This window comes from Colius striatus, chromosome 17, assembly GCF_028858725.1.
Source record: "Colius striatus isolate bColStr4 chromosome 17, bColStr4.1.hap1, whole genome shotgun sequence".
NCBI lineage: Eukaryota > Metazoa > Chordata > Aves > Coliiformes > Coliidae > Colius > Colius striatus.
In genome coordinates, this window is record NC_084775.1 from 14,947,065 (window position 1) to 14,968,581 (window position 21,517).

A 21,517-nucleotide genomic window follows, 5' to 3' on the forward strand; every position below is an offset into this window, starting at 1 on the left:
AGCCTGACCTAGGGAGCACACTCAGAGAGCAGAGGGCAGTTGCAGTGCATTTCTAACTACATGCCGAAGGCACTGTGGCTCCCAAGCAAACCCAGGAGAGAACAGACCTAGAACCAGTGTCTCCTTTAGCCCTCAGAGGCTCCAACATTGCATCCTCCAAGGGATGTCCCAGCTGCCTGGGTGGCAGCCAGGTTGTTCAGGAGCACTAGCCAGCTCTTCTAAGCAAACAACCCATACATACTCAAGAGACAGGAAATTCTGGGATCTGCTGCATCAGCTGGATCCAGATAAACTTCGTGGGGATGGAGCCGTGCTGGTGTAATTGCAAGGTGACGACAAAGCCTGTTGATGTACTGGACAAGGGCCACGTCCATCTCCAGCGTCCACTTCCGAGATGCTTTCTGAGCGTGTCTGGCATCGATGCAGGCACACCTGAAATGGAAAAGGTGTGAGGTGTGTTGGAACATCAGTGCAATACTGCTTACTAAGAGCACGCTGAGCACCACACCAGGCAGCTTGTTCTACCTCTCTCTCTCCTTTTCTTAAGCAGAGCTGGTTCATTACAAGAATTCCATTTTAAGAACTGATTTATCACCCATTACTTCTTAGCAAGGAGCAAAAAGGAACTGCTTATTAAGCTCAGTGCACTATCTTTGCACTCTGAAGCAGATACAAGAGAAGGAGATGTTGCAATTAGCTTGTGGCTTGATGCAGGGAGATAAAGAAGATTCATTTAAGGGATTTTCTTCCTGTACAATGTTAACAAGGAAGTAACTGTTCCCTCTTCTACATTCCTAATGACCCAGTAACAACACTGCCAGTTTAAACAATTACCCAGTGCAGAGAACAGAAAGCTGACGGGGAAGGAAACCAGAGACAGCTGGATGGATCTACAGTTCTCACCAGACCAATTTATTACACAGTGTGGGAGCTTTAAAGGACAGTATGGCACAGCTTTGTCAGCTATGTCATGTACAAGCAAGCCAGGAACCTGCATTCTGACAGCACAAGGAGTCTGTTAAAGAAAGTGACCAGTCATTTTCAAGTTGGGTATTCTTTTTTTCAAGTGAGCACAATTAATGAGCATCACCTTCACAGGAAGGTGTGTGAAATTCACCTTTCAAAGTGCAGATCATAGCCACAGGACAGGATGGCTCTCCACACGCTGCGGATATCCTGCTTCGAGCGGTCAACCACGAACCTGTGAAATCCATCCAGGGTCAAATACTTCTCCTCAGGAACTGTCAGCAAAGAGACAACCACCAAATAGTTAGTGACTTAGGGTAGAGTCTACACACCTCATTAAAAACCAAGACATACCAAGCCTACCCTGGCATCAGATAAGAGTGACAGTACTACAGCCCCGTATTTCACTTCTACGACGTGTTCTATGGAAAAATTCCATCCAGCTCCTACCTTCCTGTTTCTTTGTGGGAGACTTTTCAGGATCCTTCTCTTCAGGTTTGCTCTTCTCAGGAGATTTTGGCTTCACTGTAGGTTTCTTCTCACTTAAGGCCGTTCGGCTGAGGGACAAAGTCAACGTTAGGACCAAAGTTTCCTTTCGTCCGTTCAAGAAACCAAAACATTTCCTTGAAGGTCTCAAAGTCACATTTTCCCTCTTCCAACCCATGCATGGGAATACTGAGAGAATCAAAACCTGGATTCCTGAAGGGAAATCAGATGTTTTGCAACTGTCAAAAGGCTGAAGACACCAACCTGACACTATTGAGCATGGACTTTTCCTTCGTAGGTGGTTTAGTAACGGGGCGCTTGGTGCTCACAACTTTCACTGGATGCTGCTCTTTGCCTGCCTTGTTGTACTTGCTCTTGTCAAACTTTGGCTTGGGCACACCGTATTTCCTTAAGATCTTCCAACACAGAAAGTGAATAATTACCCAGTGCTTTCAACTTACACAAAAATATGTCAAAAACAGCCTTCAAAGCACTACCTGAGTAAGCTGGTCCTCCAGCACTTTCTTTGGAGGGCGGACATTGGTGAAGAACACGTGAAGGAGGTTTCCAGGAGTCTGAGAATTGATCTGCTCTTTGCTGAGATAGATATCAGCCACCTTAATGGGTTTTGCTGGAGTTAGGCTCAGCATTTGCTCAGAATGGACACAGCTTTTAAATATCTCTGTGAGGACTTCCCGGGCACCTGGGACCAATTTCTCACCTAATCCAAAAAGGAGAAAGCACAACAGGGTACAAAAAGAGCCCTGACAACTGGTTACATTTTCAAACATGAAAGCAGCTTTTGCATTCAGCTAAAATACTGTATCAGATGCCACCTGCTCTGAGAGAAAAGCACTCAGTGAAATTCTGCTAGCACAGCTGCCCTTTCTGTACTCTAACACCCCATTTAGGATGGAGAACCGAATGCCTTCTCCTGCTTTGGCCACGTATTGTATTTATTATTTGGGTGACTGTAGTGGTAAAGACAAATATTGATGATGCCAGTACAGGAATTGTGTAGGTACACACTGACACCTACCAATTGAATTTGCACCCAACTGAACTTCCTCCAGGTATTATCCTCCCTGTCCTCTGACTCAGGGCTCTGGCCCCTTGCAGGTGGATTAGGGTCTGTACAGCTTTGTTACCAGTTAGCAGCTGTTCTGCTTCACCAGTTTCTCCTCTAACGTTCTGCTGTGTCTAACAGTGGCAAATCAGTACAATGGCTACTTTCTCAAAAAGGTCACTAAAGAACCCAGTGGTTTTGGGGCTGCTGGGGAGTCTTTTGTTCATAGAATCATAGAATGGTGGGGTTGGAAGGGACCTTTAGAGATCATCCACTCCAACCCCCCTGCAGAAGCAGCTTCACCTCGATCAGGTTGCATAGGAACATGCCCAGGTGGGTTTTGAAGACCTCCAAGGAAGGAGCCTCCACAACCTTTTTGTTTTGTTTTCTTTTTTACAGTGTGATTAGCTGTGAGGGCATCTGAGAAACATCCAGATTGCAAAGAGCTGCGTAACAACTGATGAGAGGGAGGAAGCTGGCTTTGAAATTACTCCCTGGCTCCCCCTCGTTGTCATCCATCAGTTAGGGAGCCCTACTGAATTTACACCAGCAAGGAGAATCTGACCCCTCCACGTCCTCAGAGAATTCCCAATACAGGTGAGACATTTGCCAGTGTGAAACCCACATACCTTTTATTGACTTATCATTGAAATAGTCTTCTAGGGCTGGGCTCCCTTGTATGTCAAATAAACTCTGATTTACGGTAGAAACAGTTAAAATCTCTTCAGTTGACATTTCCATCAGTTCATCTTCCCCATCCAGACTTGACAAGCCAATGAGATCATTATTATTAAACAAGTTGGCTCGGATTTTCTCTATTTTAGCTCTTGACCTTATCTGTACAAATAATGAGATTAGTTAACAGGAGTTCTGACAAATTAACTTCCATTTACATTGAGTCTTTAGGCTTTCCCCTCTCCCCATGTAGACAGTAACTGTTGCCTCTCTTCTAATGTTCTTCTGCATCAGTAACTTGATACCTGAATTCAGGTTCAGCCTCAAACATATCCTTTCTAAGGGCATCTGGCCACTGAAATCACCACCCCGGGAGATGATCAGGCACAGCTCTGAACCAGCCATTCCATTCCTCAGGCTGCACACAGCCCTCAGAAGTATCAGATAAGAAGCTGAGCATTTCAGGTAGGTAACCTGTCATTATTTGCAACTCTGCTGTCCCTGCTTCAGTTCTCCATTTAGAGAAACATCTTTGAATTAGCACAGGCCTTGAAGCCTCAGCTACACAAACTGGAACAGGAACAGCAACTTCCTTTGATGCCAAGAATAATCACCACACACCGTTATCAGAGCAGCTACAGACTTGGAGTAGGTTTCAATGTGAATACCCTGACAGCTTTCTGTACACACTGTATGGTTTATTTCAACTCTGCTGTCTTCATGTCAATTAATAGCTTAAGAATAGCAACTGAAGCGTTTCTATTTGAATCAGCTGATTTTCTTGTGGTAGGGAAACGGACACAATCCCAGACGATGCAAAACTGTCTCCCTACACTCACGAGCTCCCAGAGATGGCTGTGCTTCTGCAAGCTTCTGATAAACCTGCAGCATGCAGCTAGTGTCTGAACAGAGAAGAGGGGTTCTTGTGAACAGCTGAAAACCTGGAGTGATCTGGCACCAGTGACAACCACCCACAATGCCTTTAAACATTCGTTTGGAGCCAGACATCGACTAAATGTATCGTCTCTTCTAAAGTAGCTTCATAGAGGAACCTGCAGATGGTTCAAAGTATGTGAAAATGTGGTCATGAAACATTAAATAATTGCCTTGCAGGTCAAAACAAAGGGCCATCTATCTCTACATTTATCTCTAGCAGTGGCCAGTAGCAAATCTTTGCAGAAAGTCAGATGAGTGAGGCAATGAACAGATCTTTCCCTTTACATATTCTCTCAGCCTCTAGAAACCAGCAATTTAAAGATTTCCTACACTGAGGGCTGCACTGACTGCTGTGCTTAAGAGCTCCCAATTTGCACATCACTGTGAACTTAATCCCTTATGAATTCATTTATGCTCCTTGTAGCAACGAGCTCTAAAACTTGGAATATGCCAGAGTACTTCCTTTTGTTTTACAATTGCTACTTGATAACTCCACTGCTGGGTCTCCCCCATCCTGGGAGTGACAGGGAATGCCCCTAAGACTGTGTGGCATGCAGAAAGTCAATGGAGAATAAACCTGTGTTCCTCAGCCATCCTGTCCAAGCTGGGAACTCCTGATCTCCTTAGTCTCATGTGCACACTGACCTACATTGACTCTGCATTCATTGTGCTGAGCTACACCTTGCTAACAGTGCCTTTCACTCTCCACCCTTCCAGTTGTGGTCTCAGTCAAGCAGAAGAATGTTTACTGAGGAAAAAGCACACAGGACGGTGTTGAACAGAAACCATGAGTGCCACACTTCCCCAAGGCAGGGGATAAATAGAAGCTCCTAGAATCAGGTCTCATTGTTTCAGCAAAAAGCAGTGACCCAAAGGGCACCCTTCTCCTGACTGAAGGTTATTACCTCCACCACAGCAAACCCTTTGATTGGCCGTGCCAGAAGCTGCTGGTTGTCCAGGGACGTGACTGTGTACATGGATCCAACGTCAGACACCGACGCCGTTTCCACGTTGTCGAGCGGCTCCCCGAGGCTGCCCAGGCTGCCGAGGCTTCCGGTGCTGCAGTGGGAGAGATCCAGACTCTCCTGGCTGGAAACAACGTGTGGTTCTAGCAGTCCTGGGGGGATGGCCAGTTCCAGGCCAGCTTGAAACTGGTCAACTGAGATATCGCTAACGGTCCGAGATATCCCCTGTGAGCTGCAGAGGGAAGCCTGGCTTGTGGAGGCCGAAGCACTCACACTCATGGCAGGCGTGACGCTGCTGGAGCTGCTGACGTCCAAACTGTCCGCACTGCTTGAAACAGTCGGCTTCTCCAGTTCGGTTCTGCATTCTCCTCCTTCCGCTTTGTCCTTCGCTTTTTTGGGATCCTCATCCTGCAGAGGGATGTAGATCTCATCTTTGAAGACCCCACCGTGTGCATTGCACGCCTTTCTGATGGCGCTCCTGACCGTGCCCTCCTCCAGGTGGGTGGGGATCCCAGAGATGACAAGCAGGCGGCTGTGGGCCGTGGGACCCACCAGCGCCTGGCACGCGTCTGCCACAGCGTCGTTCGTCACGCCCAGGCCTTGCGGGTCCTTCCTAGTCAGGTGTCTGAGAATGATGAGCAGAGTCAGTGCTCTGTGAAACCACAGCATATCCTCAGGCTTGCTTCCTCCTATGCTGAGGATCGCAGCATCGGTGTCAGCTGCTCTGGATGAAGAGCGTTTGCCCGAGGACGACGTCTTCTCCCGCTTCATTTTGACTTTCTTCCTCTTTGACAGCAAGCTTGGACTCTGCGGCGTCTGTCCCGGAGAAGACGAAGACGAGGACGAAGAGTCGCTAAGATTTGGGGCACTGGTTGAAGACATCACGTTAGCTGTTACACTCATATTGATAGGTAAGGTTACTTCTGCCACAGCAAGGCAGACTTCCATCAGAGCATGAAAGTACGTTGAGAACCTTCCTTGGTCAGCAGCTCCAACGCCAGAACCACCACAAGCATTTCCAGACACCCAGTTTTGGGTTTCTTCGTCATACAACTTGTGCAGTTCCGACTGCAGGGCCATGAGCATAGCCAGGCAAGGGTTTAGCTGGAGGGCAATAGAAGATGACAAGCCTGCTGGATTCTTTTTCTGCTCCAGGTTGTGAATTTTGCGAAGCAGCTCCGCCAGGAGATGGAATATCAACTCCTTCACACACGCTGCCATGTCAGTCGTCCACAGAAAGTTTCCTGTGTGTGGAAGGCAAGACATGGAAGTCAGCAGCAGTTCACTGTTAGTAGCCTTATTACCTGTGTTGCAATGGTAACATCAAACAAAGCACAAGCACAGGTCATTGCTGGCTGGATGTCAGCAGCAGGAAAGGCAGGATGCCTATTGCAACAAGTGCATATCAACAGGAAATCTCTGAAGAAAATGCCAGTGTAATGAAATAGCTCAGAAATACTCTGTGACTGCAATGCTACTTTTGCCCCTGAACTCTCCATCCGAGCCAGCACTTCACTGATAGTCACTACTAAGTAAATGCTGCATCCTCACCTAAAAATTCGACTACTTGCAAGAGAACCGAAGCAGGAATAGTGTCCAGCTCATCTTCTGATCTTCCATCCCCATCTTCCAATTTCCATGTTAACAGCTGCTCTGTGAATGCCATTGCCAGGGGGAACTCAAGGGGAAGGGAATGCAAGACCAACACAGCTCCAGGGGGAGGAGATACTCCTAAGCAAAGAAGAAAAGACTTATCATGACTCCAGGTGTTTATAAAGTACAAGTAGTAACATGCATTTTATGATTTTTTGAGGCTAAACCTATGCTAAGTGAGAACTTTCTCAGTTATGTACCTTGTAATAAACAAACAGGCATTTTGGTCCAGAAGAAGTTGATCTAATCTCTAACTGTCAATGTACAGATAACATTTTGTTTCCATGACACATGAAACAGAACTACCTTAGCCTGCACATATCTAAACACATACAGGACTTCCATGTGTTTGTAGTGTGATGCAGAAAACATAAAACCATCAGAGATGCTGCAGCTCAGCAAAAGAACTGAAGGATCTCCACTGGAAAGCTTTAAGAGCTTACTGCAGCTCAGTCTCCTCCACTGCTGTGAATAAATCACACCGTCTCTCCCTTAGGCTGGAAGAGTAAGAAGAATATTGATGATTGCTCCTGTTTGAGAACCTGGAATGACCTCTGTGTTATTGTACTGAATATACATATATGAATTAAAGGGTCCTGCAATCATCTAGAAAAGCAAACTTAAAAATTCATTGCAACTGCAACAGTGTCCCAACCAGCAACAGCTCCAATCTGAACACTGCAGAGCTATTCAAAACCACTCTTTTGTCAACTCTGGGAAGACTAAGATCAGAAAAAGAACTGACAGATTTAACACAGCTAACAAAATCAGAGGCAGGTGGCTTCCAAAGTTTATGAACCCACGATTCCTCAGTTAAGAATGACTGCATATGTCTGCTGGGACACGTTTCTTCATGCCCTGTACAAAAACAGTGTCCCTAAGCAACAGCAGGACTGCTGACAGCACAGGAGGTTCCCACACAGGCAGTGGTGCTGCTCGTCTCACTCCTCAGAGCACAGCTTCAAGGGGCTTGGTTTTTAATGTGTTCATTATTTTTACCTAGTTTGATGTGGACTTTGTCTGTAGGGGTGATGACTGAAGGGTACTGGTTGGTTGTTGGGGGAGGTGTTAGGCCTGTGTTGGTTGGAGAGGCATCTCGAGGGTAGCACACTGCCTCAATCAGGTTTAACTGACCGTTCCTTTTCACTTTGTGCCCCAGCCCGTAGACAAGCACTCGAGCCCAGGGAGCTTTGTACAGGGATGAACTAAGAAAAGAGCAAGAACGCTTCAGTTAGATTGCAACTGGCACCACACAAAGATTAAACACTCTGCAGTACCCATCCCACCTCCCCAAAATGAGTTTCTAAGAAGACAAACATCTAAACCAATTAGCACCTCCACACTCAGGGTCCACAGAGGCTCTGCAGCACACCCTGACTCTTTGCCACCCTCAGCCCCTCAATTACTTACTCTTTGCGGAATCCAGACTGACTTTCCTTACAGGACACAATCACAAATGCAGCTCCAGGAAAATTAACATCCATATTGACTTTGGATTCTGAAATTGGGAATTCTTCAGCAGGAAACTGTTCTGGTGCCGTCTGTAAGGGAAGAATTCAATGAAAGCCCCAAGGCAGATAAAAACCAGCCCACAGGGTGAGACCACTCCACTTCAATATGATCCAGGGAACTGCTATTGCTTGTGTTTTCAGTGGGCCCACTATGACCAGAAGAGGAATACAATCCATCCAGGCAAACACTCAGCGTGGCAGTGTTAGGGAAGTTAGAATCACATGTAAAGCAAGGGCTCATCAGAAGGAAGGCAGGCCTTAGAAACAACACTGCTCACAAAACATTGCTAAACATTCTACCTGCAAAAAGGAGCAGATCTGCTTCGTGAGGTCTAACAGACTCTCCTCTCCTTGATGCAGTGTCCGAGTAATGGCAACAGTAAGCCACTCCCTGATGGCTTGTGAGTTGCCCTGGTAGAAGAGGTCTGTGGCAGCACAGTTCTGGGAATGGACACAGTGTTGCAGGGACTGAGCCAAAAGAATTGAACTTGAACTGATTGTTCCATCTGTAATAACAGGGAAGAGGGAACACATTTGGAGATCAACACGTTTATGTAGCCTGTGAAACAGTCAGTGGAAAGAGACGTTTCAAAACACTTGGAAGATTCAAAGCCTCTACTTTCACTCCTGAGCAAGTGCAAAACTCCTCCCAAAGGGCAGCAGCACAAAGGATCCATCCAAGGACTCGCACCCCTGACATAGTTGGTTGTAGAATGGATGGCCCTCTAAATGCCAGCTGTGTTCTTCACCTGCCTTAAGCCAGCCCTCAGGGAGCTCCCCCAGACACACACTGAGCTGCCTCCTTCTGTCCCCTGGAGGAGGGCGGGTACATTTCCTTTTCCAGATGAGGTGAAAACAGTTGTATTTGCCCTCAAGCTTTGCCCATTTATGGCCATGACAGCTTCTGGGCAGCCCCAAGTGGGTCACAAACCCTGATACCTCACAGTTGTTGTTCTGGAGCTGACGGAAGAAGTCAAAGAAAACCAGAAGTGCAGTGTGCAAAGGGGTGGGCAGTTCAACAAAAATGCCAGTTTGGAAACTGTAAGCATTAGCAAGACTTGAATTAGACATATTTTAAAGAGGGAAAGCTACATAAAAGCTTGTCAAATTATTCCCAAAGCCATGCAAAGTAGTGCTGTACTCTGCAAGAGAACCTTTCACAACGCCGCATCTGTTAGAGGTAGCCAAGTTTCAAAGGAACTGGAGGAGGGAACAGGACTCTTTCCAATGCTTATTAATAGCCTACATTTAGCACTTCCTACTTCCTCCTTATGCTCCAGCCATGTTACACACACTATCTGCATGCAGGATAGCTTTGTCACGATACTTGTCTGTGTTAACACTCACTTGAATTAGCCAAAGATTCTTTTCCATGATTCAGTACATACATTCTCTAACCAGAGCTGTGATTCCAGTGGGAAAAGGATAAACCACTTTATGAAACGAAGAAGAGTTGAGTTTTGAAAACTGTGAGACCCAACTGGCATTTAGTTTTACCACCCTGGATTCAAACTCTAAACCATTCTCAAATCCTTACAAGTATCCAACATGGTAACTCCCCCCCACACCTCCCAATAAGCAGAAGATCACTGATGAGGAAGGGACAGAAGCACAATGAATTGAGTCTTAGGAGGGGCTCTGAACTCTCTTGAACAGTTTTAATTAGATCATTAGCAGGAATTTCAGTTCAGTACCTTATCACTAAGGTCAGGAGTCCATTGAAGCTTTTTTCAAATGCCACCATTTTTAACTAATTAATTAAGTGCCAAATCCATTAGTTCTTTTTGTCCCCAACAGAACACTACTGTACAAAAACCACCTGTGATAAAAGTTGGTGTTTACCAGGAAGAGGTGGTGCAAGAAGCTGGTTGGACAGCAGCTGCAGGTGCTCCAGGGTGATGTCACGGATAGCAGGGATATGAAACAGCCGGGTGAACATATGGGGAGATTTGGGGGCAAAAATATTGAGGAGAGCCATGCGGCAGTAGAGCTTGGCCAGGGCAGCTTCGCTTCGCAAAAGCTCCCTAGGGAACACAGACACAGGACACAAACGTTGCTTCACCACACTTCAAACAAGCCATACCCAGCAAGAGGCCCCTGAATCCCAAGAGATAAGTAAACCTATCTTGTTTCTTATTCCCTTAAGATAGTGCACAGACCATCTAATTTTGGTACCAAATTAAGGCAGCTGAGCCAACTCTCCCCAGTCAGTCAACAGCTCAGCATTTGAGCTTTTAGACAGCAACTGGCTGATGGTACAAGAAACACTTGGAACACTTCACATGGCTCAGTAAAATCCTTCCAACAATCCTTCCAACCCATTGCCTTTACCACACAAAAAACACCCCAAAATCCCACTAAGACACAAGTCTTTGTCAGTTTGATCCAACAACTTCAATGAGGTTCAGAAGCTTTTGACTGATCAAAACAAGGCTGAAGCAGAGAATTGTACTGTAGGAAATGTCACAGATGGAGTCAGATAATACAAATGCCTTCTAACCACAACTCCTTTGTTACCTGTGGATTTGGATGTTGGTATTGTCCAGAGTAACCAATCCATTGGTTGCAGTCCTCCTGTAACCGGCTGGTGGCCGTTCTAACATGTCAATGGGGTACCAGTATCTTACCAGAACTCCTTCACTCCTCAGATAGGTCTCTACTTGTACCAGCTCATTTACCTGCAACACCACAACCAGCACTGTCAATAAACACTGCAATGTTAGTATTTCTTTCCTTCAGAAAGAGCACCAAATCAGCATTCTAAGCAGCTGCACTTTGCTTGCAGATGTGTGATGCTGATACAGTAAGAAGCCCTCCCAATGAACCTTTACTCACTGAATCCACATCCAGAACTACGCCATGAAGACCAAACGTCTTCAGCATCCCACGAATAGCAAACTTGGGTAAAGCTGTTCCAACGGCACTACTGGTAACGTTGTTGCTGTCAGGAGAGCGAGTCACCACTGTGAGACCTGGTCAGAAAGGAACAAGACAAATGGTAAGGCACAACACTTTCCTCAGACTGACAGGTTATGCAGTAGATGCCCAGTATCAGAGTTCCTCGGCTTTTCTCTTCCCCTCGAGGTATTTGCACTGACTTTACCTTTCCGTACTTTATCGATTGTGAATTTGTTGGCTTCATCTTTGATATCCTCGATGGTAGGGAGGTAGAGGTCCCTTGGGATGCCACCGTTTTCCTCATAGAGGAACTCCACAGTTTGGCGTGCTATATCAACCATTCCTGGTGGACAGAAGGGGGTGCTGGTTATTTTCCCCAGGCATGTGACATAAGTTCTTATTAACGTCATAAGCAGCTGAGCTACCTGATTACTTCAATATTCTTTAAGCCAGGCTGATAGATGGGGAGTGGAGCTTTCCTAAGAGACACCTGTACACTCTCCATTCGAGCTCAGAACTCTTACTCTGCTCTTACTGCAACTGTTCCTCAAAAGCTGTGCCTTGATATAGTCATAGGCAGAACATACATGTAGATAGTTTCTTCCTGAGCTATTATTCCAAAGTATTTCTGCATCCAAATCAGTTCTGGCCATTTCTAAAGCCATTTCCCCTATTTGAACAGTCCCAGCTTAAAGAAAAATAATGGCAAAACAAATTGGAAGCACTTGAGAAAAAAAGCAAATGTAATTTTCTTCACTTTAGATTCTCCAGCCCTGAAAACAGAACAAACACAGGTCTTATCTCCACAAGTACTGAACACCATATAAAGCAACGTGCATGGAAACAAACACACCCATACCTAACTGTAAAGCTCCTTTAATCTGATCCAACCCAGACTTCCTCTCGGCCTCATTACGGAATCTTCTTCTAATTGTAGGGAAAACTTTAGTTTCCCAGGCTTTCACCAACAGCGCATAGTGATCCTCCTGCAAAGGCACAAGTTACTTAGAACACCAAGCAGAAAGAAAGCTATCAACAGCTATGCTTTCCTTAAGGAAGATGGGAAACCCCTTCTGTGCTAAAACTTGAAAATCTGAAAGGCAAGATCTATACTTAGAGTCCAAGCTGCAGTAGGCAGAGCTTGCCAAGTTCCTCACCCGGGGAATATCGTCGTCGTCGTCATCATCGCTTTCATCATCTGCAATAGGAGGTGGATGAGGATCAGGGCCTGAGGTGATGAAGTTCTCATAGCTTAGTTCCATTTTGTAGTGGCAAGAAGTGTCACTGTCATATTCTGCAAAATACATGTGGAAATAACGTGATTGTAATGCACTGGAAGGCAGGGAAAAACATCCCAAGATACCTTGTCCCCAGTCAGCCTGCGGGAACGGGATGCATCTTGGCACTGTGTAACCAATGGATTGATTCAATCCAACCAGAACATCTTACTGCACCCAAAGCCCTAATGAGAGAATTGCTCATCACAGTTGCATTAGTGGAGAATTTTTGCATCCAAACAAATGAAGATCAAAGGAACAAAGATGAAGGTTTTGATCATCTTAAAGGTTTCGTCCAGCTGAAATAATTCTGTGATAAAGTCAACAAAGGATGCATTTGACAACGCTTGTTGTAGTGCCCTACCCAAAAAGGCAGCACCTAAGATCTGCAACCAGGATGTGCTTCAGTACTATTGAATTGACTATCATTTCTTTTTAAGATGTTAAAAAAAAGTTACTCATCACTTTACGTTGTTGGGCTGTAGCAACAGCAGCGATTCTACACGGAGGCCCGTGGGTGCCAGGATCAGAAGCTATGCTGGTGCCAGCATCGTTATCGCTATCAGAAGCCATGGCAAAAGGCAACGCTTCAAAGTTGGCGCTTATTTCTTCAGCTAAGTCGATGCAGAGGTCAGCAGCATTCCTGTGAGCCTGTCCCTCAGCATAGGCAAACTGGCGAGATCCAAAGTTAGCCCGGACTTTCGTGTTCTGAAAGAAGATGCAGATAAAAGCACTGAGATGTCTTGTGGATTGTTTTGATCCTTCCCTTTGCTCTTTCAAAAAACACCCCAAACCCTCAGCCAAAGGACTAAGCTGATCACATCTCCATGCCACATGGCTCTCCCAGCATCACTAGCTATAGAAGTGGATGCAGCAGGGAAAGTATTGAGCTTCTAAACACAAACACAAGCTTTGAACTTGCCCTTTTTCTAGCTTCAAGACACTTCAGCACACTTAGCTGGTATACTCTGAAGCAAGGTCACTGCTGGGAAGGAATACTAATGCCATCTCATCAAGCTGGCTGCACATCAGTGCTCTAATGGGCAGAAAACCTTCAAAGTAATGACAAAAGTATGCACCTGGGCAGGGTAATGCAGTACCTCAGCCTCACACAACTAAGGTAAAACACATCACTCTGCTTTTTTATAGCTAGATAAGCAGGCTCCAGGCTTTCTCTATAGCCTTTTATTTAACATTTCTGAAAGAATATACATCTTAAGCAATATGTTTCTATTATAAACTTGCCTTTTTCTGAATGTGGACAACTGGCCACATTCCACCTGAGACATCCTCTAGGTATGGCCCAAGTCGGTGCCCACAGTATGTAAAATAAACTCTGCCTTTAGCTGGCTGCCCTGGAGGGGGAGGAGTTCCCTCTGTTCTTTCCCATCCAATTCCTGCTACGTCACCTGAAGAAAAATATAACCAGCAAAGGAAAAACATGGATTTAATCTGTTTTCTTCATCCAATTTCCCTTACATTTAGAGTATTTCCCTGTTTACCAGATAAGCAAGTTGGCTATACTGTTACATACCAGGAGAAAGAGTCACATCCAGTCTAACACTCTTCCACTGCAGCAAGCTGGAGCCATTGTAATGCACTGCTCGCCCATTGCTGAGGAGGAACACGAGAAGATTAAAAGGAGCACTGAAACAAATAAGGATTCCAACTCATTCCCAGATGAAGGCCAGGTAGCTGTGATGCCTACAAAAGGCAACTGGACTCTCCTTATTTTGATAAGGAGATATTCTAGCTCACCATTCTAACATTTTCATTCCAATGTACATGTGCCCACTACAATGTGCTCTCAGTACTCCTCCCTCAGGAGCTTACAAATGGACTGAGCAAGACCATGACTTTTGATGCCTGTCCCCAACGTACTTGTGAAAGAGACAGGTGCCCACGGGGTTTGTCCAAGCACCATCCCGTTTCTCAGCTTCTGTAGCAAATCCAAAGGAAACTATTGGTCCAGTGTCATCATCTGTGTCTCCATAGGAAACTATTTCAATTTCCCAGTAGAATGATGGTGCCTGGAAAGAAAAAAAAACCAGTCATTAAATGAATTATTCACAAAATATAACTAAAACATTCCCCTGCCCTTCTTTTTCATGCACTATTGAATGTTAAATAATACAAATGGTTGAATGGTTCTGAGTTCTTACCTGTACTGGTACTGGTGAGGTGGCATAGATAAATGTGCCCCGGGGAAGTCCCCCACCTGCACTGGGATCAGCCAAAAAGGTCACAGCTGTGAGGTGTGATGAAAACATGCACGCTCGCACCGGGGGGAACACTCTTGATGGGCTCCAAGTGATTTCTTTGGGCTACAAACAGGAACAGAGCATTTTATTCTATCAGTTACAGTTGGAATCACCTGCTGAAATCCCACATGAAGTGCACGTTTAATACAGCACACGCAACCGCAACCACAACGAATCACATCATCCTAAGATTCACATCAAATGAAATGTTTAAGCAAGAATCCAACTGGTTTGGCTCTACCACTACAGGCAGAGCCTCTGCACTCAGTGCCTGGTTTAATTTGCAAGGGGCAGAAGGCTCAGCACCGTTTCTGCACTCACTTGTCTTCTGTCTGCTTGGAGTGGAGGCGGTGGAGGTCGAGCACAGTCACGGTACAACATGCGTAACCTTTCACACTGCATTTCTACAACAAGGAGCCTCTCCCCTGTAACAACAAACCAAATCAAGCCATGAGGCTCCAAGCAAAACTGATTTAGTCCAACAATGCAATCTTAGTACCAGGAAAGAGAAACCAACATGACGTTTGCATTGTAAGAGATCTGATCAAGCAGCCTCACTTACCTAATCAACAAAGTTGGCACCTAATGTAAACAGCTAATTGTTTTCCTCACGTTTTTTAATTAATATTTGGTTGGTAAAGACCTTGATAGGTTAATTAAGATATACAGTTCATTTCAACAGGCAAGTTAATGACCCAGAAAAAGCAGGAAGTCAAAGGGATTTATGGCTACTGCCACATAGCACGCTCCCTTTTACCCTGGAGATCACACTGAAATCCACTTGGCTCCTACCCTAACATCCTCTGCTTTAGTTACTTTCCTCCACTGAAAGGCTCTGACATGTTCCTACAACTTGCCCTTGAACTGAGCCTTCTGCTGGGCCCACTGCTTATCCTTAAACAAGAAGTAAGGAAATAAAGAGCTCAATGAGAAGGAATGTCAGCAAGCACTGGAAAAAAACCAGAAGGTCATAAAAAGAAAACATACAAATGGTAATGTCAGGGAATGCAGAGTAGGTTACTCTGGAAGCAACCTAAGTGGAGAGGGTTCAGAAGCACAGTAGGAAAGAGCTAGTCCTAGGACTGGAATCTACAGCGATGCATATTATAATGAAGTTATGGCCTAAGCTTTATGCTTCATGTTTAAAATGATTTGGTCTGATTATTAGTTGCTCCTATGTCAACAGCTCTGCAGCTATGACAAGACATGCTGTATTGTGTTAGCTATCAAACTCTAAGTAGCTGGAGGACAAAAGGCTGAGATTCTTTCCAAAGCTGTCTCTGAACTGAACATGACAATGAAGCTGTAAAAAGGTGTTGAATACCTACCAGGGCTGCACTCCTGAGCTACCAAATTCAGAACTTCTACAGCAGCTGGACACTGTTGAATGAATTCTTCACAGAATGAGCTGTCTTCTAACAGCTGAGCCATCACCAGGCATGCTCTTAAAGAGAATACATTTAAAGCATTACAAAAGTGCACACTGAATTCAAAGTGATCTTTACATGTACTGGAATCCAAGACTACTTCAAAGGACAGCACATTGACTGATCTATTTCTTTGTCTGGTTGCTAGGCTATCCATTGGAACTTCCATAATGACAGCTTTCCCCTGCTTCATAACATTTACTTCCATGAAGCATTTGCTCAATGCACTGTCAGAGTTACAGGGGCACTTTATTTTTGGTGCTCATTTTAAACAACATCCAAGCAGTAAATGTACTTAAGGAAGGAAATGAGAATTTTCACATTGTCTCCTGCTGTCATGTGTCAACACCCACAGAGGGAGAAAACAAGAGCCCACACCATTTTCTTGACTGTTTGTGTAAGATACCAAAACAGATCGAGGTGCTGCACAGAAACTGACAACTCACCTGGTTCTTATTTCAGCAAGAAGCCGGACCACTGCCATTACTGGAGTTGAGCCATCTCCTGTTGCAGGAAGTGAGGTGTGAATAGATAGACTTCCCTCCTGAGGAAGCAACATGGACTGGACTGCCTGTACTACCTTCTCAGTAATGGACAGTTTATGAAGAGGCAATGCCTGATGGTGGGGGGGCACAGTAAAAAGTTAAATTCAAGTAGTTAGTTTCTAAGAAATGAGGGTGTTTTATTACCTGGAGTTAATTCTCATTTTGTACCAGCACAAAATCAGCATTGAAACACCAGCAAAATCCTCCCCCCCCCCCAGAAACAAAACAGGAACAAAACCAAAACAATCCAACACACTGTGCAATGGAACATTTTTAAGTAGCAAAAGTAGCATATTACATGAATATCCATGTAATTTGAATGAGAACTTAGAGACATTGTTAAGATATGTTTAAATTCACAAGGCAAACTTTACAAAGAATCTTTAACCAAAGCTGAAACGGCCTTTTTACACACTACAGATTAACTGCCAGGATGCTGTGACCAAAAGAAAGCAGTAAATTATTGGTATTATACTTAATATTGGATTGTTAAAACTCCCATACCTCAGATCTTGGAACACAGAGCCTAGATAATGGAATAGTTAATGTGTCTGACGCTTGGGAGGTCTTTCTACTGTCTATACTGGTAGGTGGGAATTTGACCGTTGCTATACCTTCTTGTTCATTAATAGATGCCACAACTCCAAAGCTTCCTGCTATTCCTTTACCTAAAACCTACAACCAAAGAAGGTCTGTGTAAGATTTAAGGCTTTACAAGCAAGAAACATTGAGTGTTTCAAGCCTCATAGCAGCTCACCACACAATGAGAGCTGTATAAAAGACAATAGCAGGCTCCCCAGGTGCCACTGCAGCTGCTTCACTACCACAGGCAATCTGCAGACTGCTTCAGCACTATGCCAGTGCAGGCAAAACATGATCAAAAGCACCAGTTCTCATGTCAACTACAAAATGTGAACGGCAGTGAATTACCTGAACTTCAGAACCTATTTTAATTGTTTCCTTAAAGCCACCCAGAGCACAAAGGGCAGCTACTGCCTGCCGAGCAATTCTTTGAAGCTTCGCAAGTTTCCTTCCACTGCTGCTCCCATTCTCCAAAATACTTTCTGCATATTTCCCAAGTTGTGGGATGTACATCAGAGCCCGAGACAGAACCTGAAGACAGAAGCGAAAACACCAGAGAATGACTTCAAAGCCCAATTCAAACAAAAAGCAACGCCCCAAAGCCTGCAGCCCACACAGTCTCAGAAGAACTGCTTTTGTTCTTGAAGAGAATTATATAACTCAGAATATCCTAAGCTCTCTACAGTGTGAACAGCATCAAAGCCAGCTCCATTCCCTAACAACTTGTACAGTTACAGATAGAATCCTAGCAAAAGTCTTTGCTCAAGGGTTTAGCCAAAGCAACAGACCAGGTGCTACAGGATCCAGGGGGACACGGATGCAATGTGCTGTACTCCCCAGGCAACTCTTTAGACCCTCAGAGGTCATGGCAAAGAGGACTGAATAGCAAAGGTGGAATAACTACTTGGCAAAGGCAAGGTAACTCCCTGAGTGAACAGCACTGTTAAATAACGAAAGGAATGAGAGGTGAACTTCAGAATGACAACATGTTCTCTAATGCTGGGTAACTTTTGATTACATTCTCCACCCTCTGACATCAGGTAGACAGAATCTACCAGAAAGGGCTGCTTCTCTGCACTTACACATCCCGTTTTCCTGCTGGAAGCAGTACATTGGAAAGGAATAGCTGGGGAGATAATAATTAAGTTCTCTTAACTACTCAATACACTCTTGGTGTAGAATGTGATACTTAATCTTCTGTTTGCTTACTTTTTCAGCAGTTGTTGTCCATATCTGAGCTGCATTTGACTCTGGTGCCATCAACAAGCTATGCAGCAAAGCAATCACCTCTGCTGCCATGCTGTTTGCAACGTGACCACTGATGAACGGCCTCACGGGATCCGTCCTACACAGACGAGTGCAATTTGCCCATTAATTTCAAAGCAAGAGAAGGAAAAGAAGCTTCAACTTCACACACAGCACAAAAAAGGCAAGTTTATGAACACACAGATTATTTTCTACAGCACTACTGGTACACAGAAAACCCGAATCTGGACTGCAGTGACCTACCTGGCAAGCTCAGAATTCCTCTCTCTGCAAATAGATGTTTGTGCTGTCTTCTTTTTGTCCCCAGTGGACAACCCACTAGTAGTTTCTGGATTGACAGTCTCTATGGGTGGCCCAATGCTAACTATTAGGCCAGACTGTGCCCACTTAGTGGCCTTTCGAAGAGCTGCAGCAGCTTCCTCTGTAATAACTTCACAGCAGCCACTCTGAAAATAAAGTTGCCATAAAAGACAAACACTGATGTTAGCTCTATTTGGCCATACTATGTGATGCACCCTCCACATATGTAAAGTACTGAGAGCACATCAACACGTCCTCTTATGCATGCATTAGTCACAGTTATAAGACAAATTCTTTCTGGTTTTTGATTGCTTTTTTCCCCCTCATGTACAAGAAGATCAGAGATCAACGTGGATTCGTTGCCTTTAATGTTCTGTTCTTAACAGTGTAGTTTCTCTTCTCTGATCAAAAAGCCACAGGAGTGATTCTGGTGTAAATACTCAAGAAAACATCTGAAAACATCCAGGCAAAAGCAAATCTAAGGATGTGGTTTATAACTCGTACTATGAACGTGCATTACACACTCCAGCAAAGGGAACATGAAAAAGCTTTAAACGTGCCACCCAACAGCTGAAGGAAGCATTTGCTGCAATTCCTTTTCATCATTTCCCCCTGCATTTACATCAGTAACTACACAATGCTCACAGTTACACAGTTCTCTTTCTCAACAGTTCTGTACATTGAACAAAATCGAACGAGGGACATTTAACATCAGTAAAAACCAAGAGCTGAGTGGCCACTGATCCTCATGATGCTGAGTAATTCCTTAGTTACTCCTTTTCTTACTTTTGTCATGTCTCGATCCATTTTCACCACTTTCTCCATATTGGCTCCAGTTCCTAATCGGAATGGACGACCTTCTGAGCTACTGTTCGAAGTGAAAACAGAACACATCAGCTTTGTTTTCCTTGGTGGAAACACCAGCTTGAACTACACAGTCCAATTTAACATACTATGCATGTTATAAAATTCTTTGAAAGTAAGTCTTGCAACTGAGTTGCTCAACAGTCACAGGAAGACACTTGATAGTCAAGGAGCCACCCAAGGGCACTGTAATCCACAAAAGGAATTTAACACTATTGAGTGTAGTTTTTGCACAGCAGTTTAACCCTTTTCCCCTCAAGAAGCAGCATCATGCAACTGGCTTTTACTGAACACAAATGCTGGAGGGCTCCACGTTAACCCTTTACCCAAAACCACTCCCCAGCAGTAACTTTGAGTATCATTTTTAAAGCACAGATTCAAAACCAACTTGGGAAGATGACATAAATAGTACAGAAATGCAAGAGATGATGTTATTGGCTGTTTGACATTCAGAGATCAGTAGAACACTCAGAGGTCAGTGGGTACTAAGAATATTAAAGCAGCTGTAATAGCAAATTATTAGGCAGTGTATGCATTACTAAAAGCAGTGCCTTTAAAGCCATTCTGCTTTGCCAGTTCTATCTGTTGATCCTACACAGTCTGTGGTTCAATTTTTCTCATGGAGTATCATTTAATTAGCTAAATTTTCATGTGATTGCTTTCAGATTAAGATGTTTTTCTGTTCCTCTGCTAGTGGCTTACACGGCTCATAAGCAAACCAAAACCCAAATATCACACTTCCTATTCCTCTCTTCCTTGTATAAATCTGTGTACTCTGCTCTGTTTCAGCTTTGCTGCTCTCATCATTGCTAAACCATCTTCTACAACATAGGCAAGTCCAAGAAGCTTTGGGATTTCGATTTACTATGTTTAGGATGCATTTGTTTACAGCTGCAGCACTAACAATAAGAAGACAGATGCAACTGGCAAAATCAGTTGCCGATTCCAACCCAGTGGGTTCAGATTACCTTAGTAATGGCTGAAGGACCTCATGGGATGACTGGTCTTCCCGTTTATGAATGAAAATAGAAAGTTTACCATCCACTGCCTCACTTTCTTCTCCAGGATCTTTATCACCTTTTATGGAATTTTTAGGGCTGGCTTTTGCCAAAGCAGTATCTGGCTCAGAAGCAGTTGGAGAAAGAACTGTCTGGCATCCTTGAAGTAGAAAGAAAAAAACACAAAACAAAGAAAAACAACCAACCATGAGCTCCATGAACAAGCTTTCTTGGCCTTGAAACTAAAGGTAACACATCTGAGACGTATCTAGAACAACACTGTGACACACAGTTTAGCTCTTCTCAGACAAAGGTAAGAAGCAGAAGGGAAGTCATAGGAATATCCTAATGCTGACATTATGATACACCTTCTCCTACTTGAGCTTTCTGTCAGTACAAAGGCTTCTGGCCAAAACATGACTTGGTTGGCAACTTCTCAAATTAGTATGACCCCAGAACAATGCTGATACCTGGAACTACATAATCTGCCAGCTTTGCCAAGAGCAGAGAGGCAATCTTGGAGGCCGGGTCACTGGGATCATCCTGTTCACTGTTCAGAGAGGGTACCGAGTAACTCCAGGGAGGCAATTCAACATTTCCACAGTCCTCCACACTCATGAGAGGCAATGCAGCTCGACACAACTGGAGGATTATAAGCACCAACTTTGGAGAGGGCCGCTGATCCAAAAGAAGCGACAGAAGTTTGGACACGCAGGCTGGCTGGCTCAGGATTGCTTTCCCTATGTGGCTCCTGAAAGGGGGAGGAAAACAGGTAAGTGCTGTCTGAAAAATAACTGGATTTATTGTTTTATGATGCTCTTGGAATTAAAACAAGTGAATT

The 21,517-nt window shown here is 44.5% G+C and overlaps 1 protein-coding gene across 4 annotated transcripts in view; it reads right to left on the reverse strand.

Annotated features, from left to right (window-relative positions):
• The window catches only part of HECTD4 (HECT domain E3 ubiquitin protein ligase 4), a 69,322-nt gene that overhangs the window by 8,600 nt on the left and 39,205 nt on the right, over positions 1–21,517 (reverse strand). For all 4 annotated transcript variants that reach the window (XM_062010410.1, XM_062010408.1, XM_062010409.1 and 1 more), the window contains exons 36-67: positions 21,147–21,427; positions 20,647–20,836; positions 19,601–19,682; positions 18,758–18,960; positions 18,458–18,593; positions 17,597–17,779; positions 17,171–17,341; positions 16,568–16,737; positions 16,023–16,138; positions 15,016–15,119; positions 14,596–14,757; positions 14,315–14,463; positions 13,968–14,047; positions 13,679–13,842; positions 12,904–13,141; positions 12,314–12,450; positions 12,016–12,142; positions 11,362–11,499; positions 11,094–11,230; positions 10,776–10,936; positions 10,101–10,282; positions 8,559–8,764; positions 8,158–8,288; positions 7,747–7,952; positions 6,646–6,825; positions 5,035–6,338; positions 3,148–3,355; positions 1,950–2,173; positions 1,717–1,868; positions 1,417–1,523; positions 1,118–1,241; positions 242–432 (exon numbers count right to left, since the gene is read on the reverse strand). In XM_062010410.1, the coding sequence (XP_061866394.1) occupies positions 242–432; positions 1,118–1,241; positions 1,417–1,523; positions 1,717–1,868; positions 1,950–2,173; positions 3,148–3,355; positions 5,035–6,338; positions 6,646–6,825; positions 7,747–7,952; positions 8,158–8,288; positions 8,559–8,764; positions 10,101–10,282; positions 10,776–10,936; positions 11,094–11,230; positions 11,362–11,499; positions 12,016–12,142; positions 12,314–12,450; positions 12,904–13,141; positions 13,679–13,842; positions 13,968–14,047; positions 14,315–14,463; positions 14,596–14,757; positions 15,016–15,119; positions 16,023–16,138; positions 16,568–16,737; positions 17,171–17,341; positions 17,597–17,779; positions 18,458–18,593; positions 18,758–18,960; positions 19,601–19,682; positions 20,647–20,836; positions 21,147–21,427 (6,344 nt within the window). The remainder of the gene's footprint in view (positions 1–241; positions 433–1,117; positions 1,242–1,416; positions 1,524–1,716; positions 1,869–1,949; positions 2,174–3,147; positions 3,356–5,034; positions 6,339–6,645; positions 6,826–7,746; positions 7,953–8,157; positions 8,289–8,558; positions 8,765–10,100; positions 10,283–10,775; positions 10,937–11,093; positions 11,231–11,361; positions 11,500–12,015; positions 12,143–12,313; positions 12,451–12,903; positions 13,142–13,678; positions 13,843–13,967; positions 14,048–14,314; positions 14,464–14,595; positions 14,758–15,015; positions 15,120–16,022; positions 16,139–16,567; positions 16,738–17,170; positions 17,342–17,596; positions 17,780–18,457; positions 18,594–18,757; positions 18,961–19,600; positions 19,683–20,646; positions 20,837–21,146; positions 21,428–21,517) is intronic.